At 32.7% G+C, this 24,619-nt stretch overlaps 1 protein-coding gene across 1 annotated transcript in view; it reads left to right on the top strand.

Moving 5' to 3' along the window:
- The window catches only part of LOC118202495 (uncharacterized), a 32,434-nt gene extending 9,308 nt beyond the window's left edge, over window positions 1-23,126 (top strand). The window contains exons 2-9 of the mRNA XM_035374678.2: window positions 6,377-6,477; window positions 7,899-9,148; window positions 9,776-10,085; window positions 10,185-10,618; window positions 14,302-14,405; window positions 15,947-16,218; window positions 17,790-17,953; window positions 21,371-23,126. Of these exons, the coding sequence (XP_035230569.1) occupies window positions 6,405-6,477; window positions 7,899-9,148; window positions 9,776-10,085; window positions 10,185-10,618; window positions 14,302-14,405; window positions 15,947-16,218; window positions 17,790-17,953; window positions 21,371-21,535 (2,772 nt within the window). The 5' untranslated portion in view covers window positions 6,377-6,404 and the 3' untranslated portion in view covers window positions 21,536-23,126. The remainder of the gene's footprint in view (window positions 1-6,376; window positions 6,478-7,898; window positions 9,149-9,775; window positions 10,086-10,184; window positions 10,619-14,301; window positions 14,406-15,946; window positions 16,219-17,789; window positions 17,954-21,370) is intronic.
- Window positions 23,127-24,619: the final 1,493 nt, after the last annotated feature.

Genomic DNA, 24,619 nt, shown 5'->3' with positions numbered 1-24,619 from the left:
TTTCTTTAACTGTACTGGATTTTGAAGGTGTCTATTTTCAACATCCCTAACAACATGAACGGCTAGCCATCTTAAGATTAGGTGCACGATATAAACTCAACGTTATAAAACATTTTTTGCCACATTTCTTTGCATAATCCTTGTCCTTTTTGTGGCATTCAAGTATCCCCGGAAATATGATATTCTATAAAAAATGCTGTTCTGCTGGCATAGTGACAATAATGCCGGCTGCCATTACCTTAGACCTGGATTGAGGTCTCAAAGAAGGTTTATAAATGTATGGTGCCTTTCTGGCATGGAGGCACTTAAAATATTGTCGAACAGAAAATCTTAATCTTTCCGAGAGGTTGCTAGTAGGAAAAGAGAAAAGAGGGAGACGCTCGGATCCATCTCACGGGAATTTTCTTTCGAGATTCGTCCGGGATTGCGAAAATTCTTATTGTCACCAATAAGCTAACCAAGGCTTAGTCCAAACGAAACGACAAGCACATTTCTTGAGTCTTGAACACATAAAATTCATGGAAGAAGGATAGACGGGCTTGAGAGAAAATCTAATCAGAGGTTTAGGTCAGGAAGATAAGAAACATCAATAACAGAAACAAAAATATTTTCTTAAAGTCGGACACAGCTATTTTTATTTCGAATGCAAATTGTTTCCAGAAAAAAAAAAACTGATTAAATAAAACATGCGATTTTAGAGAAACTAATTAAAGAATTTAGAGAAGCTAAATAATCTCGTTGCGCAACGAGGCGGTGGAAAATCGTAAAAGGAAAGACACAGCTAATTCCTTTCAGTGATCATCTTCACGCGCACGTGGTAAAGCGTACGAGTGATTTGAGACTTTTGTTTCAATTTCCTTCTTTTATTCATACGTACGTACGAGAGTTTTCAGGGTCAGAGGCTGGACGCAACGCTTTTAAAATAGATAACAGACGCAGGGATCGACATCCGTTTCTTTAAATAGTCGACTCAAGTGGGTTTCGAGGTGGAAAACCTGGTTGTTTTATTTCTGCGCGTACAGCAACAGATAATAATTATCTGTATCAACACCTTTACAGAAATGGTACTGACACCTAATTCTATTTCGCTATCTAGCTAAATGATCTACATCCTCAAAAGTAAAATAACTGCAATATGATGCTTCAGGGCCCGAAAAGATGTCATGACTATTCTCTTTAGAGCGTGAAAGCCACTACTTTGGTTTAAAGTTTTATTTAAATTTTTACAGTTATCTTTTGTTTCGGCTTTGCCATAACTTCTACTTTCGTCATCTTCCAATAGAATACAAATTAGTTAAAGTATAAGGCTTCGATTTGCTAACTTTATCAGCGAGCGCTTGGCTGGCCGTCTTAGCTATTCTGCTGTTGCAATTTAATTTGAATTCTGCTAATCTATTTATGGTCTTCATTCGCTGGTCTCTTTATTTTTATTTTAAAATTATCTTTAATATTATTACTGTAACATTGTCTATTTCTTACGGCCTTTTGTAAAGATAGTATTTGTATATTTATTATGATTAGCCGCTTGCGCGGCCAGCGCGTGAAATAGTCATCATAAAAAAAAAAAAAAAAAAAAAAAAAAAAAAAAAAGAAAATATATAAAATGATTTTAACGAGTCCAGCCAGTATCCTTTTCTAAAAGTATTTTATATTTTTAATTAGACATCTCGTGATTTAAATGCATTTTTATTGAAATTCATCAAATTCAAAAGTAGAAAAATATTCTTTAGAACTACGTTTATTGATTTTAAAATCCCTTAGTTTATTACACTACACCAAACAGGTTAAATCTGAAAGTTAAACATCTTACGCTTTACTGAATGATAACACGCTGGAGCGTAGAAGACAAAAGTATTTTATTTCAGGTTGTGGCAACACATTGCTTTCAAATAGAGGAATTTGTTGATAAAAACTCGAAAACTAATATCTTACATTTTGCCGAACGAAGATATTAGTTGAACTCTCAAACAACCAGGTCGTTTGCAGAGAAAAGAACCCGAGTCGAACTAGTAATGTTCAGCGGTTTCACCGCTGGGCAGCCGTCAAGCCTTTCTAGATGAAGTTGTTAAATGTCAATTTTATGTACTCTGTTCCACGTTGGTGATGTTGCGAACGCTCGAGAACGAAAAGCAATATATAAGGATCTGATTAAAATGCTATTGAATTGTCCCTAATTTGTTAAGACTCCTTTGTTTTGCTCTATATTTCTTCTAAAAAATGATAGTCTTTCAGACGCCACAGCTAACGGTATTGTTATTTAAAGAAAAGGAAACGGAGGAGTGAAAGTAGGTTTCTTCTCTCTCCTGAGAATGATTGCAAGGCAAAATGAATTATTTTATGTTTAAATGTATTATATACAATGTAAAGAAACCCTTATATTCGAAGAGTCTTATTTTCGAATAAAATATGACGCGTGAAATATTAAAACAATGAAGCCATTTAACGAATTTTTGGGTTTATTTATAAATATAATTCCGACGCTCCATATGCTTATTCATATCAGTTACTTATGTAATTATGTAAGCGAAAAGTTTCTTATACTGAATAATGAAGAATATATATAAAGCATGTATGTATATATGTATTTTTGATTGTTCCTGGCGTTGTCGAAAAACCATAATACATCAAATCAGCCATCAAATTTGCAACGCATCCAGTTCTCCTTTCGAACATATCCACCCCAAAGCCCAATTTTTTTTTTTTTTTTTTTAATTTAGTTCACATTTTTTGAGAGCTTAATGAATTTTGATTAACAAACTCAGCTGTTTAAAAGCAATGTGCTGCCACTCAGCAAAAGATATGTATGTTTCAAATTTAGTCAATAAATTTGGCGATTTAAATTTTGGTTTGTTTTATTTAATTATGGCAATACAGGCAAAGACTGTCTGCTTAAAGGAAAAGGTACCTTCGTGGAAGACTTTCTAAAGGAATCTGGCTAGTATCTACATTAGGCATAGAGAAACCCACGAAAACTGTCATACAGCAAAACACTTCTGCCTGGAATCGAGCCTAGGTCTAAAAATAACCAGTATTTAGCTACCTACCGTGTGTACCCTATGGACTATTTAAAAAAAAAAAAAATGTGTTTCCATGGTCCGAAGTAAAATATCTTTTATCATTCCTCTGCCTATATGTTGCCGCTCCGCAAAGCGTAAGGTATTTATTTTTTCTTTACAATTGAATTTTGTTTGTTAATGATTGTTACTAAAAGATTTAAAAGCAATATACGCAATTCTTCAACTCCGCTATTACTTAATTTCATTAAAATCATTATACATATATTATTTACAAGTCTTTGAAAAACTTTCACTAACGTCAATGATTCCCGTTCGTTATTTCTTCTCTGGAATTTTAGCGATCATAATCTCAGTTAAACAGGTACTTTATTTAAGATTTTCCTGAAATTTTTGTTACTATAGTAGCTGGATATAGAACCAGATTCATCTCAATTTCATTGTCACCTGTCGACTCTCAACCAACTTCTTCAAAAGAAGAAGAAAAAGAAATCACAGGTAGAGAAAGAAGTCAACAAACTTTCCAAAACTGGAAAGAGTCCTTGTTTTTGACCCAGTTGCGTAACTATTTATAGGTCAAAGCGAGGGATGGTGACGATGTTGCAACTCACATAAGGTGGGTTTTTGAGCGGATCTTCCTTTTCAGAAGAGCGGGGGAAGCAAGATTTAACATATTTTTCAGAAGAATTGGGAGCATTTCTGTCTCGCTTAGTAGGGAGTCCGAAGAAATTTAAACAGGCACAAATGGTCATTGAACAGCCGCTTTAAATTTTCGGCAAAAACAAATCAGAATGAACTCAATTACGGATACTTATTTTTCCCTTTTGAGCACTTTTATTCAAACTTGCTTTGTTATGACGGTTCCACGTTGATGATCTGACGCAATACTTAATTTTGTTAATCTTTTACCTGATGAATTTGAAAATACTTCAAATTTTACTAATGTTTTTAAAAATTATCAAAGGACTTTATTAGTATTATTAGTACAAATCTGAGAATTATTTTTACTAACGGTTAAGAATGCAGTTAAAACTCTATCCTATCCTTCTTAGCTCTTGGCACTATATTCTTTCAAACCAAAAAATGTAAGCAAATTCAGTGCTAAACAGCATAGTTTAGAAGAACGAAATTTATCTTTAAGGTATAACTATTGCAGCTTTTGCTCCGCAGCCGATGGGTTTTATTGAGCGTTATATTTTCTGTAGTATTTGTGAAAAGCTATAGGTAGTTAATCGTTCTCTGAGCGGCTATAGATAATTAATCAGTAATGGAACACACTGGCGAGGGGAAGTGAAAAATTATTTCGGCAGGGGCAACATATTTAATTTAAATCTCTAAATTTGTTAATTTAATCGGGAAGACTTGTGTTGTTTGCTCTTACAATCTGCCGAGTGGCAACACGTCGCTTTTAATCACTGTTATGATTTTTAGCGATGATATACTTTAGCAGGTTTTGTAGTGGTGTTAGTCGTTCAACATTCAGCCATCAGATGAAGCATTTGTTGTTCGAATCTCGTCGAGTGCTTAGTAGCTTTCTAAGATATCCCTCCCCCAAATCCTAAATGTTCGTACAGCGGTCCTCGAACTAAAATATGTGGTGGATGATATGTAACGGCTTAGATTTAGTCGACTAGGTTTCGTAGCTCTCCACTTTTGTCCTTTAAGAGTAGCCCCCATGCATGCTCTCTCACTGTAAGCGATAACATACCTAGCTATAGTGTGATACTATAAAATAAGTACTTAGAGGCAGTTGTTGGCCGCCCCTTTCCCATTTGCGATCATAACGTCTATCGTCATCACAAGCAAAGCATTTATTTTCTCCACGTCATTCGAAGTTGTAGTTCAAATTAATCGTCATGTGAGCGCTTTGTTCGATTTCTTCGCTTGCAGTTGAAAGCTGATTTAGGTCAGACAATATATGTTTCAAACTCAACTAATTTTGAAAATAAAATTCATTTTGAGTTTGATCTCACTTAAAGGAGAATCGCTGAAGTTACATTTGAATAACTAATAATGTTAGTCTTCCTAGTATTAATTAATATATAGAAACTAAAAAATTATATTATATTAGTATTAATTAATATTTTAATACTAATACAATTAATAATTAATATACTTATATATATAATATTAGTAATATATATAGTTATATATATAATATTAATAAATATGTAGAAATTAATAAAATAATATATAGAAACATATTAAGCAAAATTATAAATATATAAATTTAAAACTCAGTAAATATTAGTAATTTTTAGCTATCTTAATGAACCGTTTATAACATATGACTCATTAATTACTACAAAATAGTATTAATTCTCAAAAGTAGAGTAGTATGAATTCGTGGTGCCCTAGCTATTATTATGGTTAGCGCAAATGTATGAAATGTATACTGTACATAAATAAAACAATGCACATAATTTTGTAAATAAAAGTTTTTCTGCTGTACATATCAAAAGCATTTTCAACACTTTATAACGTCTTCGACCTTTGTTTGCTATCTGTTATTTCACCCCTTCGCAACGATAGCCGATTTAACGCCATCTTTGTTTTCCGCAATCATAAATACCATTCTACTCGGCATATACAGCATGAAATAACGAAATCTAGGATACGCACTTTATCTTCCTCATTTTCAACAATCAGTTTATTTACTTCCATGATGATCCTAACAATTTTCTTCGTTGTTTTTACTAACTTTCCTGAAACTCGTTGTTATTGAATTTACAAAACATTGATTTCGAAAATTATAAAAATCACTTGTTAAAACTCTGACTGTTAAATGAACAGTGGCAACACGCATACTGACGCTCATGAACGATCGTAGAATTGTCTCGAAAGATGTAAAAAAGTGTAATGCGAACTGCCGGGAATCATCCAATTCGAAATATATTCCAAACAAAATTTTCGCTTTCACACAAGACATATATTTCACAGCGGACGTTTATCAACGTATCTCTGTGAGATAAAGATTTAGTTCTGAAAATTGCCAAAAGTAGATGCTATTTTTATTCTAAAAGAAAGCGAATATTTTTATGATAAATATAAAAATGTTTTTAAGTTTATAATTTTCTTTAATTTCTAATAATTTTGTGAATATTTAACTAATATTTAATAATTTTGTTAAAATTTTTAATGTAAAAGTTTCTTTTGAATGCTTTAAGCTGAAGTTTTCGGAATGCAACTCTTTTGCATTGCTCATTCATTTTGTTTTCATTAAAATGCTGTAATTTATTAGGAAAGTGTCTTTAATTTTGTTCTAACTTTTTTTTAAATATCTAATTTCAAAGACGACCAAAAAAATATTGAAAAATTTATACCCTACGAAGAATTTATATCCATATTTATTTTCTTTACAGGCTTTACCTGGTCTTTAAAACCAAAGAGATGAGGTCAATTCTTGCTGTGGCTCTCTGTTTAGTCGTTTCTGTGACAGCAGTTGTCTCCCAGTTTGAAAGTGGTAAGTACAAATAAAAGTTTCGTAGGAAATTTGCATCTATGATACTGCAACGATAAAAATGTTAGTCACTTCTTTCGGCAAGCATATGTGAACGGCAAAGCCATCAAATTTTAAACACACGTTGTCTTCCATCCGAATATGTGTCCTTTTGAACCTGAATTTTGAATTTGTTTTTTATTTATTAGCCTAAATGGGCATTAGCCTAGAAGAGCTATTAGTCTCGAAAAGGCATTAATATAAACGGCTGTATTATTTTTCAAATTGTCGCCACCAAATATTATCGCCCTATATTATATTTACAGAAACTAAATAATGAAGAATCTACATGGATGTACTTATGTTTCTCGCATTGCGTAAAAGCAGTGGTACCTAGACTCATCAAAGTCTGAATAACATAGTCCTCCACCCGAACATGGGTACCTGGAAGACCGAATCTGAAATTTGGAGTTTGTTTTATTGTCTGTTTCATGTTTTGTAAAACTTTAACGAATCTTTGATTAAAAAAACTCAATTTCAAAGAGAGCAGTGGCAACACAGTAAGGTATAAAACATTTATATCTCCTGTGCGCGAGACTGTCTATAGGAAATTCTAAAGATATGCTGTTTTAAAATATTTTTAGCCCAACGGGGCGTTGGCTCAAATGATCTCAAAACGTGTATGTGTCATTAAATTATTAAAAAAAAAATACACGCCCGGTTGCGCGTTCTTGTATATAAAGTCTGAAAATAAATCTGAATTATAAATAAATCTGAAAAATTCAGTTATTTTTCTCTATGTTTGTTTTTGTGAACTTAATGAATTTTTGACTAATAAAGATAACTATTTAAAAATTAATGTGTAAGAATTCTTACATAATAATACAGTGTAAGATATTTATGTTTCACAGCATAAAATGCTTATGTTTCCAATTTAATCAAAGAATTCATTTAAAGGCAACTTGTTACCATTCAGCAAGGCACAAGATATTTATGTTTCAAATTTAATGCGAAAGCTCAGCAATTTAAAAGAATTACATTGCCACTCAGCAAAGAGCAAAATATTTATCTTTCAGACTTAATGAACAAATTTGGCGATTTAATAGAAATGTGCAGTAGCATCCCCCAAAAATATTTTTATCCAACACGCTATTGCATTGCCATTCGGCAAATAATCTATTTAACTTTTCTTTCCAATTCAATAATCTGTTATTGATTGTAAAGTAATGTTTACAATCAATATCTTTCTTCATCTCTCTTCATCTCTCCGTTCTTCATCTCTTATTGTTCTTTACTGCTACTTCGAACCTTGAAATGACATTCCCTGGGCTCATTAAAATCATTATACATGTATTTCAAAAGCTGCTGTTATTAAATTGCTATATTCATTTGCTATCACGTGGATGAGCACCTTTCACGTTTACAAATTTCCATTATTTTTTTAGGTACTCAAGAAACACCAAAACAATGGTTCTGGAACTCAACCACAGATGCAACAGATTCACAAACTGCAGATGAACTATCGCCAAAGAACGCAAGCTCTACGACACCTTCTACAGTTTCGGACACTTCTACTGACAATGGTTCAAGTAATAAAACAGAAAACCAGATATTTTCCCCCAAGGCGTTCGATTCCGATGGCTTTCTCCCAGCCAACGCAACCAGCGGAAGGAGTGCCGGTTTAGCTGAACTCTTTTCTGACGATTTTGCACCAGCCAATGTTTCCAGAGGACGAAGCGCGAGAATTTTAGACTTGGATGCTATTGGCAACGTTAGGGAAGGCAGAATAATGAACGATGACCCCGGGAACCGTCGACTGAACTTGCAAGGATTCATCCCCATCGTTTCTTTTGCCGGTAAGGAAAGCGACGACGAGCCCAGTAAGAAATCTCTGGCGAAAAGTCCGAAACGTGTAGAAGAAGACGATTTGTACTACAACGGACCGTATCCTCCTCAACCCATCGATAACGAAGAGCAAACAAAGTCCCAAAACTATTACCTTCCTTCGTCTGAATCACTGAAAAACCATCGCAAAGGGTACGAGAAGGCTATAGATGACAATAACCAGGAAGTGTTTGGAACAAGGCTCCAAAATGCGCATCAGAATAATAACAATCATGATTTCTACATTCCTCCCTCTCAAAACTCGAATTCGAACAATCAGCAAAATAAGCAGAGGTACATCATTGCTCCAGAGAAAGAACTTGTACGTTATATTTCTGCGGATGAATATCACAAGCGACCCACTTACCAAGAAGATTCAAAAAAGTATCAAGGGAATAATCAGCAAGATCAATACTATAGCGAAGACGTGACAAAATCTGCATCACAGGCGGCAGGACATTTCATTGTTTCGTCTAATTCTAACAAGGACGACGATGATGATGTCCAGTATGCTCAAGCTGGTCCTTATCCACCGGAACCATTAAAAGAGAGACATCCGACAAAAGACACCACTGCAAAACAGTTTCGACCGGGAAGCAAGCAGTTCGACCAAGAAACACTTTATGAACTTTCTAACGGCAATTACATCCTCAGCAACGAAAACGGCCAGGGTGGAGAAGACAAATGCATCTGTGTACCTTTCTACCTGTGCAGGAATGGTTACCTCACTAATTATGGCAGATCTCTAGAAAAGGATCCCATTGATGAACGGTCAGCAAGAAAGGTGTCTAAAAGAAGTGCTGGAAACCAGGTATAAATATATTACGTTAACTTTACAGTTTTCAAATATTCAGTGCAAGATCTTTATTCAAGCATTAGGTTTAATCCTTACTTTACGGTTTGCGTGTGTGTGTGGGAATTCTTATTATTTTTCGCTGAATGCCAAACAATTCTGAATTTAATTTAAAGTACAAGTAATTCTCGAATTAAAACACCAGACCTTACGTCCCTTTCTCACGATAGCTAAAAAGTAATATTAAAAAGATTTAAATTAGTGTTAAATAATAGCCTGATTTATAATAATATTATCAAATATATCAAACAATATAAAAAGTACCCGACTTACAGCGGGACCGCTGAAACAGCACTTGTAAGTAGAATACATCTGTAATATTCTCGAATGTTTTATTCCATGAGCTTTCTTCTTGATGAAACTGTGCCCGTTTGACTCATGCATTTGATACACTTATCCTAACGAATACTTTCTAAAGATTTAGATTTGCAAAATATCTCAACACTAAGCATATTTTATAATAACGTTTGCTGCACGGTAGATGAGGGGACAGGTAGAATACCAGTAAGATAAAATAATTGTTTTTTTCAAACATTTTATTCTCGTAATATTTTGGGAAAATAATAATTTTAAAACGTTTTGCAGACAGAAGCAAAAGAATCAGGTCCCGAATCCCAAACCATAGCACCTTATACGGAAGACATCATGGCCAGGGTCATAGGTTTGAACAACGTAGGAGACAGTTGTGGCCTCTTGCGCAGATGTTGCAGAGTACCTCAGAGGGGTGCACCAGGAGGTCTTCTACCATTCAGTCCTGATAACTATCCTATACCGAACCCAGTGGGAGATTTAAGCCAACTACCTCCTGGTCTCCTTCCTCCGGGTCTTCAAGGTATTACCATCCAACAAATCCAGGGCAACCAAGACCATCCCAATGCATACATTGTTAACCAAGGTTAGTGTTTTACTAAAAAACGAGAAATAATTTATTTGTGTTACTTTTCACGCATTATAAATGACAGCAAGTTGCTAAATTATCTTGTATTATTTTTAGGTCATCCCCAAGAGCAACAGATCATTTTAGTTCCCCAAGAATTGCCCCAACCACCTCCACATAGAAGACCAAGACCTGCATATCCACAGCCTCCTAAGCCTACGTATCAACCACCCCGCCGACCAAAGCCAAGCAATCCTAATCGTTCCATCAGACCCATATATCCGCAGAAAAGACCTCATCAACCCCAGCCTGTGTATCCCCAAGAACCTGTATATCAACCTCAACCGAGTTATCCCCCATCGCAGCCTGTGTACCCACCACCCAACCACCGACCACCAAAGCCTTTATATCCTCAACCTGATTACTCCGATCCTCCACCACAAATCCATAACGGGCAGTGTGGAGCAAGGAATGGATTCGGGATCCACGGACGAGTGAACAATCTTCAGTACCACGACGATGCTTCTGAATTTGGTGAATATCCTTGGCAGGTAAGCAAAATGGTACTATTACATGCATAATTAAAATTTGCTGCATTTGCATAGGGGATTACAGATATATCTGTTAAGTCAAACTAAGATTTATAATAGTGTTTCTGTTAGGCGCCTAATAGATAAAACAACAATTAGATTTGAGTAGTAACCATGATTTGAAACATGACTTGCCATTAAATAAATATTTTCCAGAATGTTAAATTTTTATGCAGTTATTCACAAAGTAACAGGCAAAACTTACAGTGGAATGACGATCTTCAAGGGACCGGAATTTTGGTTCCCTAGATCCGATTAGATAAGAAAAATAGATTATCTCATAAAAACATGTAAAAATTAAATGATAAATAAATAAAACTATTAATACTGCCACACAAAATGTGACTAAAAAAAAAAAAAAAAAAAAAAAAAAAAAAAAAGATAATCTGAAAGGGTTCAGAATTTTACGGTCTCTCAAAAGGGTTTGTTAAGGTTATTTCTCCTGCTAGCCCAATTCTTGCAGTCTTTTAAGCTTAATTATTAAACATAATTTTCTTTGCACTTACAATATATATACAGTTCAACAGCAAAATTACAAAATGTTTAAAAGCAGTGTCGTTGCATGTGTTTAGAATTTCCGCTGCTGTTTTAAGTGTGGGCATGATATTTTTCTATTTTTTTTTTTTTTTCAGTCTTTTAATTCATCATATCAATGTTCTGTTGTAATAGTAAGAAGATGGTTTGTCAGCTTTTTTTTTTGCCTTTTTATAATTAACGTTTTGTCTGTTAAATTTATTAATTAAATATCATGTTTTTCACACTTACGCCATATAAAATTTAATTCAGCAGCAAAATCACAAAATATTTAAAAACAGCATATCTTTAGAATTTCTAATATATAATCTCTTAAGCTCGAAATAAACATATTTTATTCCTTATAGTGTCGCCAATGTTTGCTTTCAAATCGTTGAGTTTTCTAATCAAAAATTCATTAAAGTTTTACAAAATTTGAAATTAAAATTCTGGCTTCCAAGTGCACAGGATTGGAGGAAAGACTACGTTATTAAAAGTTTCATGGTACCGTCGTTTTTTCACAATGCGAGGAACGTACTACATACATACAGATTCTTCATTATTTAATTTCTTTAAAAATAATACAGGATGATAGTATTGGGTAGCAACCATTTGAAAAGTGATACAGTCGTTTATAGTGTACGACGCAAAATCTCGTTTCGAGACTGCTAGCCATATTGGGCTAATAAATCTAATTTAAAACAGAAGCACTACTGAGATTTAATTACAATTATTATTACACGCAGTTATTAAATTTGTCGGTTTTTCGTTTCAAGTTTCACTATACATTAATAATTTTACAGGATAAATAACTTAGCATAAATACCACTGCTTTGATTCTTCCCTCAAGCTATCCTTTAAAAAATATGAATAATTATTTTATCCATAGTAACATAAAAATACTAAAAGGAATAAAAATAAATGTTGATCAATTTAATTTTAACATAACTTCTAAGTACAAAAGCAATCTGCAATTTTCTGTTGGAGGGATGCAGATTGCAAGAAAAGTTTATCCCTGGTGGCAAAGCATAGACTGAATAAATTTTATGAATAATGTGTCTTATTAGACTTGAAGAATGTAAAATCCTTATTTGGAGAACATAATTTGGAGACTATTTATGCTCAAACAAAACAAATATTTCATTCCTCAGACAGCCTGAAGCAACTGTACAGCCTAAAGCTCGTATAATTCATTATATTCTCTCAAAAATTTCAAAATTTCTATCAAAGCATTTGGCTTGAATAGATATGTGCTTCACAGCTCATTCAAAGAATTTGAATAGAATTAGAGAACCTATTTGTGTTCTTCGATTCAGTGGTCACTAACACCACATGGTGTCTTAAGCTATGTTTAGTATGTTCCATTCTCTTAGAATTAAGTTCACACCTGTCTTACAGAACAAATTAGAACTCAGAGAAAAGTGAGGGTGAAAATAAAATAGAGGGACGTAAAAGTGCTTTCCTTTACAGACGGAATGGGGAATATTACTTTCTAAATGAGAATAATTTTAAAGGTTAGTAACTATTTAACTTTTAAAATTTCTGGGAAAATATGAAAAACACACAAAAAATTTCAATCGAAGATATCCATTATGGTTCGTTACATTCGATTGTCATACTTCTAGAGGTTCCTTATGACACCAATAAATTACATTAAGTATATAAGAAATTAGACGGGGCTAATTCATTGTCTGGCAGGTTTGTTATATCGGAATTAAACTATTTGAATTCTTCAGATCTTGCTTAACGAAGCTGTTATTCATTATCCTACTAGACCTAATAAAGTCCTATGTGACTGATTTAGTCGACCGCTCACACTTGGATATTACCTCTGTAAATCGGTAATTATCGCTTTTGTTTAATCTGACAGCAGACACAAGAAGCCACACAAATTGTAAAAGTTAGCTTCAGACTTAATTTCTGATTGCCTTTAAAAACCTTATCGCTTATTGAAATTATTACTGAATTCTTAAGATATTCTCACTGCAGAATTCCTTCTTTCTGATATTTTTGAGCCCACCAGCGGCCGAGCGGTAAAGACGCTGAACACTGGTAGTTCGGTCTGAGGTTCGAATCCCGCGAATGGGCTGGCTGCATGGGCGTTTTCGTGGTTTTCCTCATGTGTAACGTGTATACGAGCCAGTTTCCCTTAGAAAGTCCTCCACGAAAGGCAACCCTCCCTTTAGGCAGATAGCCCTCGTGTGCTTTGCGATAACTGAATAATCCAAATCCTGATATTTTTGAAACCTAAACATTTTGAAGAATTAATGCTCTACTATTTACCGCACAAAGGGAAATATCTTTAAACTCAGAAACGATAAATATTTATCTTATTATTTTATAATAATTTATTAATATTATTAATGATAATATTAAAACTCATTTTATTGTTTCTTGATTTATTAGACAGAGATAGGACACTTGAAACTCCGGCTATGGAAAAAAGATTTTTGTTCGTACACTCCAATCTTCGCACATTTATCGACGTCGGGATTTTTCAAATTCTAACATAAGAGGACTTTAAATGTTTTAACTGAAATTTAGAAAGATTAATTTCATTGAATCTAAACGAATTAAAAAAATAATATTGCAATTTAGTAAACTTGGTTCACCAGTGTCACTTCGTGGCGGTCTTGAATGCCATATTATAGATTTTTAGAAAGAATTTAGCGCTCTATATTTAATATTTTTCTAAGATATTCCCTGTCCTTTCTGCACTTGATTAAGTAAAAGAGATTATTTAAGAATACAAAAACTTTCAAACCTTACTCTAATAATCTATGTAAAATAATATCTTAATTTCAAGCTTGAAGAGTTTCATTTGCGAACTTCGTTTAGTAGATTTCATAAATATCTTCTTAAGAAATACACTAAACCCTCTTTTTAAAAATTGTATTCTTAAACTTTGTTTTTGAGTAAATACTGATTCCAGATTTTATTCTAGGTAAAACATTTAATATAAAGAAATTTTTCTAGTTATTATTTTACCACGAGGGATTTGATATTCGGAGAATTCAAGAGTCTTTCAAAATTCGGATCTTGATTTGGAAAATTTCGTATTTGTTCATTCTTTACTAATAGATAAATATTAAATGCAAATATAACAGACGAATACCTTAAAATCTTTTTAGGCTGCTATTCTATTGAAAGTTGGACCTGGAAACAACTTATTTGTTTGTGGTGGTACTCTCATTTCTCAAAATTGGGTGGCAACAGCAGCGCATTGCTTGAAAAAGTAAGTATTACTCAAATTTAAAATTATCCTTCCTAAGTGCGAGTAATGCTTAATAAGTGAACTACAGTTGTAGAAATACATTTTACATACATACATAAATTTTTACATATTTGAAAGATTTAATTCCCATATTTAGCACAGAAAAATGCAAAATTAGTATGCCTGATTTCATATCTGCTCATAAATACAAAGCACAGATTTATATAGAACAAAATTTTGTTTATACATACAGAACACTTATTTTTTCAAAAAAAAAAAAAAAAAAAAAAAAAAAAAAAAAGATTTCATTTAGTGTTCCGACCTGTCGAAAATTAGTTAACGTTATGCCATTAATAATTCATGAAATAAATGAATAAAATAGAAATAAATTCATACTTAACGTAGAGCGGAAAACTTCGAGTAATCGGATATTCGATTGTCGAAGAAAATAATAATTCACTTTACATTCTAAGCTTCTACATTCAGTTAAATTAATTAAACTCAAGAATTCTTCTGCATAAAATATAAACAGGGATTCAAGAATACTTTGTTGCTCTTAAAGAATTCGTTTCAAGCTATTAAATTACAGGAAACTTATAATATTTTTTTTCTGTGAAAATTTGATATGTAAAATTACAGAAATAATATATCAAACAAAACAGCAACTGTAACTAATACGTATATAACAAAGTATTTTTCAAAATTTGAATATATAATTATTTAAATTTTATTCATTTTTTTATAATTAATACTTTTAATATAATAAAAATATATTTATTTCCTTCACGGTGTAAATAAGCAACTTCGTTGGGCACCCTTGAAAAATCACTGCTCTAGGATGTATGCATCTATATGCAATATATATCATTTTAGAACCAATATCGCATATTTCGGACCCTTCTTTCCCCCCCCTAAAAGATACTTAACAAAGCACAGAACAGCATTTTGGAGTTGAAATGTTCTTCGCATGCATTTTTGTTTAAAGGCATGACATATCCTAAACTGTGCAAACTCATTCGAGATCTACCTTACATCTAATATCCAACAGATATTTTTTTTTTAACATCCTGAAACTATATTCAGACCAGCAAGAGAGAAGCTTGTTGGGGCGGCTGAATTTTCAATGCCTGGTGATATGCATATAGCCAATCTTGATCCTCGGCTTATTAAAATGAAGAATATGGTTATTTAGGTTAGACTGAAGGGCTACGCCATTGGTTATTTCTAGAATCCTCCACGTACGCCACTAAACTACTTTGAAGCTACCATTTGTCAGTGATGATTCAATTCAAAAGATTTGTGTTATCGGTATGCTTTGAAACTTTTAAATAAAAATAAAATAGTAATAATAATAAAAAAACAGTGAATGAGATAAAAGCCCTTGTAACACTGTAAAAAGTTTAAGTGCTAAACCTTGGCAAGAAGTTAAGAACTTAACGTTAAAATCTTGGTACTGGCGAAAAGTAAGAATATTGTGCCCAAAGGAGATAAGGTAGAAGTTACTATATTCTCGATTTGAAGATACTCTTGCATACAAATAAGGTTGCTTGCTTTTTTTGCAGACATCACGCCGAAGAACTAAAGGTTCGTTTAGGAGACTGGGATGTCCACAGAGATGACGAGTTTTATCCTTACGTCGAGAAATTTGTTGTAGAAGTCGTCGTCCATCCCGACTTCTACCCTGGCAACCTCCAGAACGATTTGGCACTTCTCCGTCTCGAGTCTCCCGTCGATCCCAGTTTACCACACATTTCACCAGCTTGTCTTCCAGAGCTTAACGAGAGGTTCGACAACCTAAGGTGTTGGGTCACCGGTTGGGGAAAGAACGCTTTCGGTAAGAAAAATTATTTTGCTTTTTAGATTAAAATAACAGTTTGCTGCCACGCATTCTCTTTTTATATTTATGTACGAGTATGTAGCTGTACAAAGGACAGATAAAAGTTCCTAAGCTTATAAAATTTAAATCAAAAGTGTAAGTGGTTGAGATTTGCACTAAAATGAATTGTAAATAAAAGAATTTTTGCTTTTTCATAAATATTTATTTCATTTTTTTTCAATACTAACCGCCTGCTTGATCAGCTACCTAAAATAATTATTATAAAAAAAAAGTATGTAAAGATTTTAAAGTCCAGTTAACAAATTAATAATAATACAGATGAAGAACTGAATTTATTTCTTTGAACAAGAATATACACTATTCTGAAGTTCCAGGAAGTGCTTGTCTCTACTCCATTGCATATAGCAAGATTCAGGTGTAATAGTTAGGAAGAGGACGTCCGTTAAGAGCATTTAAATTTTTATGTGAAGACGACAGGGTGCCGTCTTAGAGTAATACTAATTGTTACAAAAAAAAAAAAAAAAAAAAAAAAAAAAAGAGGATTAGCTCGGTACTTGTGCTTTTCTTGGAATCGCGGTCTACAAATGTTTACAGGACTAGTTTCGATTATTTTACCGAACTATCATCCTCAGCTGTCAAAGTGCGAATGAACGAGATTAAGATAATCTTATCACTATATTTTATTTATCATCTTTCATTTGCACTTTGACAGCTGAAGATGATGGCTCGGTAAAACCACCGAAAGTCCTGTGCAAATCTGTATAGATTTTTGTGAAAAATGTTTTGTGTAGTATTTGTTTGGCGTGTTATTTTACCTTAATTAAAATTAGAGTACTTCTTGATGTTTAACACATTCACGCCGGGGCGGGCCACCGGTGGCCCGCACTAGTCTGTCTTATCGGGCGGCGCGTACTACCGGTGGTACGCATTCGGTTGTGTTATTAGATTGCTTCTATTCACATCTTCTATTGATATTTCTTCTTCTATTGATAGATTCATCAAACGAATAACTTATTTCCATATCCCTGTTATCTATTATTTATAAGGGCAAAAATTAAAAAAAAAAAACATTCTAACTGCCTTTCTAGTTATACTTATTGGCAGAAATCTGAGGTTAAGGTAAAAAAAAAAAAAATAAATAAAAATAAATAAATAAATAAAAAAAAAAAAAAAACCCACGAGTTACACAACTTGCAAAATAAGTACTCACTATACTATTAGCAAACGCACATGATCTTCGTTTAGTATGTTAATAAATATTACACGGATTTAAATTTGCAAGAAAAATGAAATATCGTAAGCTTTGCTCAATCGCATCACATTGGCGTGATGTACATAACGTTATTTTATTTATGACAGTGGCAGTATATTTCTTTTTAATCGCCGAGTTCGTTGATTAAATTTGAAAGACAAATATCTTACTCTCTGCTTACATTATCAACACATTGCTTTTAAATCTCTCAGTTTATTAATGAAAATGTAAATACTTTTGTATACATTTTTATTGTATATCTAAATGTAATTTTTCAAACAACAATAAAAATATTTATATTTTTTTCGAATTTCAGGAGAGCAAGGAGAATATCAAAGCGTTCTGAAGGAAGTAGATATTCCAATTCTAAGTCATAGGGACTGCGAACATAGGCTGAAACAGACACGTCTTGGCCGCAGTTACAACTTGCATCCTGGTTTCTTATGCGGTGGCGGTGAACCCGGCAAAGACGCATGCACAGTAAGAAAGCTGTTGTATCATTATGACAATTAAGAATGTCGATACTGTTATTACATTCACTTGAGTAGTCAGAAAAATTCCATGAAGAATTCAATTAAATAAAGTTAAAGCAAAGTAACGATATTCGGTTTCTATATAAAGAATTATATGGCGGGCACTGTATAGGTGACAATAGGACTTTGTCCAATTCCTTCCCAATTTTGAAAGAGAATCCATTCAGGGAAAAGGTTCCTGTTTCCCTACTAGCAAAACATTTGAGAGGATTTTCAACTAGTCGTATATTTTCAGTGTATATAGTATAGTAGTTAATAAAGAGCAACATAAATTAAAAAGTAATACAGTTAAAATTCGTCCCATAAATGTCTTATTTTAAAATTTTATTTTGCATCATTACCACCACTTGTTGGTGCTTTCAGTGTGCAAATGGATTAGATTTTGAATTGTGTTTTCCTTTGTATTTATTCAATACGTATGGTCTTCGGTCTTTCAGAACAGAAGCACAGATAATGAATGTAAAATGGGAACCGAAGTAATAAACTTCGTGTTCACCAAGTCAGTACTCGGCTGTAGTGCTCGCAACCGCTGATCGTAGAATTTGTTTTAAATAACGTAAAGTATTTTAAATGACTGAAATATTCATGTTTTGGCATTTTTCAATTTAAAAAAGAAAAAATTTTGCAAAAATTAGGAAATTTAGCTTTTTATACCGGCCCGCGATCCCTATACCTCTATTCAACAAAAAATTGCACTCATGTATATATAATTTTATACTTTGTATATATTTATATATATAAAGCGTGGTTACCGTACGCCTAAAATTGACTAAAATAATTTAATTGCAAATTTGGAACATTTGACATTATTTTCGACATGCCTTAAGGGATAGGTTAATGCATAAATTAGAATAATAGGAGGTTAAATTAATAGGTATACTGAAAGATATTTCATACATGTAATTTTTAATTTCCGAACTCTAAAAATACGTTATTAATATTCTCAAAGTTTTATTACTTTAGAATCATAATCTAATTATCATACAAAAAAGTTTTTTCTTTTTAATTTATGCAAATAATGTTGCGAATTGGCTGTGTGTGATCCTGCAAGTATTTTCCGGAACACACATTCTGCGAAATCTTGTGGATAAGACCCAGTTTTATAAAACCTTCGTACTGATCAATACTTTTCACGTCATCTGCACAGAAATGTTCTTAAATAAATCTGTTTATATTAGAAGCAGTTTTTCTAAATTGCTATTTTATTTTTAGTTACGTACGATATTTCTCTCTTCCACTTGTCTTCTTGCCCTGAATATGATAACCAATTTTAAAATGAAATAACTTGGTCAGTTTTTGTGATATAGGAATCAAACTTTTGTTCTTTATTTTTTATAAAGTGTATATAATTTTTCTAAATAAATGTACAGTGATAAGGGAAATACATAAAAATTTAGATAAGCAGTTTTTACAAAAACTGATTTTTCTTTTTTAATTTTAAAAACGGCGAAACATCAATACTTTCTTCGTTTAAAATATTTTCGTAATTGGATAATTGAAAATATTATGTCTAAGACCAGTGGTTGCGAAAAAGGACTCTTGAACAGGAATGCACCAAAATTTCTTCCCTCTTGAACTTCCTCGTATACTGTATTTACTAATACGATATAAAAAATTATGAACTACAAAGAAATGTTACATTACGAAAAGAGATCCACCATGAAAACTATTCCATATCTCTTTTGGAATGGTCAAGAACCATTTATTTCCGCAGAAGGCTATTGATTGCGCTGAATATGAAATCCATGACATTGAAAGCTATTAAAACACATTTCAGTGCTGCGGAACAGAAGATTCATACATTTAAATCATCCTACAGTGCTAAGTACTAAATGAATGCGGCTAAATGAAATTTCACGGATGATGTTAAGCACAATAAAAATCATTGGTCCGCAGAAAGCTGACCATATTCTGAAGAAATGTCCCAAAATATTCACGTCTCTTGAAGTGTATTTCTAGAATTTAGCGGCTGTTCCAAGATGATGAAAATGTTTCTGTGGACGGCTTACGTATTTTAACGACTCAAGAAAATATCTTTCTGCCACCAGCTGTTAGACGACATGCACCTTGGGAATTGTATAGGCGACAGTAGAACTTGAGCTACTTTCTTATTTTGAAAGAGAATCCTTTCAAGGAAATTGGTTCTTTTCCCACGCAGCCGTCTGCGAGGACATTTTTAGATCTCAGTGCATTTTAAGTGCCTCCATAACGTAAAGACGCTTCAATATCCAAGCCAACATATGCTTACAAATATCTAAGCCTTCTCCGGGATTCGAACCAAATACCAACAATAAGGCAGCAATAACGTTAACTACTATACTTATGAGGCGAACCGAAATACTCAAGAAAATATTTATATTTATTACTGTCATTATTACTGATATGTTAAGTGTCATTATTACTGATATGTTAAGTGTCATTATTACTGATATGATATTGATTCTAGTGAGGATCAGAGTAATGATGGACTTTCAAACAATCTTCTAGACATAATGAAGGTCCGAAATAGCACAGAATAGCACTGTCATTCTTAAATGGTATGTCTAACTATTTAAGAGGGATACATCTAAATATCGTTTCATGTTTATAACACATACCCCTCATCGAGCTGTCCAAGCAAAGCAGTATCTAACAATCAATCGAGGAGATTTCTTCTCTCGTAAAAATCCCAAAGACGAGTGGTCTCAAACTGAAATTGCGTGAAGACCGAATGCGCGATCAGAAAGCAGTTGATGGGCAGAATTTTTTCTTTTCTTTTTCTTTTAGAAATGATTTTTGTTAACAAAACTAAATATTATTTGCTATAAATATTTATCAAAACATACGTAAACAGTAATAATAATAACGAAAAAGTAAAAATTCCAAATTATATTTATTTTCTGTCTGAAATCTACGGTTGGTATCTGCAAAAAATTTCTGATCGTTTCACTTGTAATTCAAACTTATGATACTTAAATATCAAATTTTTAGATTATCATTTATTTAAAATAAATCTAATATGTTGAATAAACCACTAAATAACTTATTTAACTGAAACTAAAGGTATTCAAGTGCCGAAAACTTTTCAAGCAGGAAAAAAACGTGAGAATAAGTAATGACAACCTGTTCTCTTATTTATTAAATTTATGCTTTTCCGTTTGGCAGAACTATTAACCTTTTACTGATTATGAATTGTTTAATTGAATGTGCTCCATACATAAAATATTTTTGCTAAAATTTCAAAAATGAAAGAACTGAAATTTGAGTTATCCTTAACCTTTAAACATATTTCCTTATTTTAAAAATTGTACTCACTTTCTGCGATCTGTTTACCAGTGATTGTTTCTAGATATATGGCAGTATATCTATGATCTGTTTTTTGTAGGGTGATGGAGGCAGTCCATTGGTTTGCGAACATGGAGGAACATGGAAAGTCGCCGGTCTGGTGTCCTGGGGCATTGGTTGTGGACAACCAGGCGTTCCAGGAATATATGTCAATATGGCGAAATACAGAAGCTGGATAGATACTGTGATCCATCGTTTCGGATAGTACGTCGATCCTCTTCAGAAACCATATTTGTTAAACGAAACGCATTTCTAACTCATAATCTCATTCCATCGACGTGTCTTGTCTGCTGGTAGACAATTTAAGTTTTTATTTGTATTTTTACAATGGTATTGTAATTACAAGGCTCATTAGTAAGTTACATTATCGCGAATTTTTTTTTAAGAGCTGATCTAAGGAATTACAAAATTTCAACTTGATGATTTTTTTCTCCGCAATATTTGCTAAAAGTGATGATGCGTCTAAGGCCGTTGGACACTTTTCTTGAAGTTTCACAATAAGCTGCGAGACAAACTGATTTTTAAAAGACAAATTCGTTTATCATTTATTTAGATATATCCGAGTTCCCAGTGAGTTAATTGTTGAATTTTTTGAATTTTCGTCAAAGTCCTGGTCATTAGTAGAAAAAAATAGGGTGAATTTTAACAATGTTGATTACATATGCTTTCCTCAAACTTACATTTAAAAGCAGTTATAGAATAAAATGTGCAAATCGTTGCTGAGAGTTGCAGCACTATTTAATTATCACGTAAAATAAACAAAAATTGGTTAAAGTCAGCACAAATAAAAATTTACTAGCTGTTGTTTCGTTAGAAATAGCCCAACACTATCAAATCGTTATTGCCACAATAAACACAGCAAAAGTCGAAATATATTTAATGTGCATTCTAACAGAGATGGGACGTGGAACAGGTTCCTTCGTTAGACCACATATTCCAAACTGCACTTCAAATACTAAAATGTCTGCTGTGTTTATCGTAGCAACAATTCTTTGACAAATAAATCACTACTTTCAAATAAACAGCGAGTACCGATTTTTTCTGTGCTGTACAAGACTGTAAAAACTGTACAAACTTATTTTCCTCAAATATCAACCTAAAGACTTTTGAAATAACGAATTATTTCATCTCCTCATAAATGAATCACATCACTTTGAAGCTCGTTCACATCAAAGCTTTTTCCTGAGCTTTTTTTTCTGGTCTTTAATACATTATTCTATGTAGTTATCTCCTCCTTGAGCAAATGCTAAACTTCTTTAAAGAGCATTTTTATTCACTTGTAAATATTAAAAAAAAAACGGAATAAAAAATGAGATTTCGGAAATATGTTATTAGAAACAGCATCATTTGCTTCTCTGGGAAAAACTGCTTTCTGCTTTGGCAGTTTAGAGCCTTGTAATGACAATACTACTTGATCTGTCTTCTGAGCGAAATCACGCTATCCAAATACATGATCTGCAACATGGAGGAAGTAACATGTATGCCAAATTGGTACAAGAAAATTCTACGACCGATACCACAACTTCTTCTCTTCGTTGCAGCTTGTATCGAGGAAAATGCCAGAGTTATTGTCAAAAATGCTTTCATAGTTTTGCATCCTGTTTATATATTTGTGTGTAGTCCATCAACTGTGTATTTATTTTATTGATTCATGTGAGATTTCCTAAACACGATAATAAAGTTTATAATACTTGCCGCTATGTTGTTGTCGCATATATATTTAAATTTTGTATTTGTACTTAAGTTATACCCTCATCTCCTCAGCAGGGAGAAAATAAAGTTAATATTTCACGTTTTGAGTGTCTCTTTATTCTACAGTCAGTTTAAACTAAAGGCGATAACTTGCCTTCACGGTAAGATAATATTTAAAAAGGGGTTGTCAGAAGTATTTAATTAACTAGAAGCCTCCCTCAATTGTTATTTTGGTACCCAATGTCTGTGATGTAACATGAGAGGGCCGTCCGCCTCGGACGACACATTTTTGGGGGGCATGGATCGTTGACGCACGTAACTAGTAATGAGATTACGAAATTGAATTGCGGAAAAAAATGTTTTTACTCTAGATCAGAGGTTCTCAACCTTTTGACTAACGTGTATCATCTAAACAAAAATTGAAAGACTTTAATACCACCTCTACGTTTTACAGTGATTATTTTTCAATTTCTCAATAGAAATATTAAAAAAGAAATATATTTTGCAATTTGCACAACCTATTGGCTATTTGAATTAAACATACACACATAAAAATATTAGATTAAAAATTGGTTACCATTTTAATTATTAAAACTTAAGTTATAAAACTTTAATTCTAAAATCTAGTGTGAAGTTTGGGCCTCATTATGAGAGATCTATTTATTTATATATGGTATTATTTCACTTAGTTTTAACCGTAAATTATGATCCACCTTTAATTTTGTTCTATATTTATTTTTCAAATATAACATGGAACAACATCCTTGTTCATACAAATATGTTGTGGAAAAAGGCAATAAAACTTTAATAGCTTTATTTGAAGTGCCTTTAAAGTCTTTTTCTCGGTTCAGCCAAAATGCCAAAAGCTAACAAGGGTGTTATTATTGAAATACTCAGTCAGAATTCGATCACAGGAAATTTTCTATCAATCACTCTTCACAACATGAAATTTTAGGTACATTTAAATAAAACGGATTTCTAATCTAATTTTCTTTTTCATAATCTTCGGGAAAATGCATGTTCAAATAATTTATCAATGAAAAGCAATGCTTATGTCGGATGCTAATTATTTAAAACAACAATAGGCTCAGAAAGATTATTCTGGATTTTTAACCCTAAGTTTTTTCTCAGTAAGAGTAATGGTAACCAAATTTATAAGTTTTTCAGGTATTGCAAATTCTCTCATAGCTTCAATTAAATATTTTCTGTTTACTGAATCGTAGGCAGTCCTAAAATCGACAAAAAGGTGGTGCGTTGCAATACAATATTCATTAGTTTTTTCCAAATTTTGCCTAATGTTAAAGATTTGTTCTGCTGTAGATCTTCCTTTGCAGAAACCGCATTGGTAATCACCCACAATATTTTCTGTATAAGTTACTAGTCTTCTAAAAGGTAAACCGGAAAATAGTTGGTAGAAAAAACAAAGGAGACTGATTCTCCTGCAGTTGGTACATTCCAAAATGTATCCCTTTTTGTGTATAGGACAGATGTTTATGTGAGTATCGTTTGCTTCATTTTATTGTTGCAAACAGCGTAAATTCCTTTTGTTTTTCTTCTTTTAGTTTTGAACTTTATGTGTGGCAACAAGATAATTGAT

The sequence above is a fragment of the Stegodyphus dumicola genome, chromosome 9 (assembly GCF_044657685.1).
Source record: "Stegodyphus dumicola isolate Sdum_Otavi_A_Nest chromosome 9, ASM4465768v1".
Taxonomy (NCBI): Eukaryota; Metazoa; Arthropoda; class Arachnida; order Araneae; family Eresidae; genus Stegodyphus; species Stegodyphus dumicola.
Note: the sequence above shows the minus strand (reverse complement) of the source record. Positions and strands in the feature narration are given on the sequence as shown.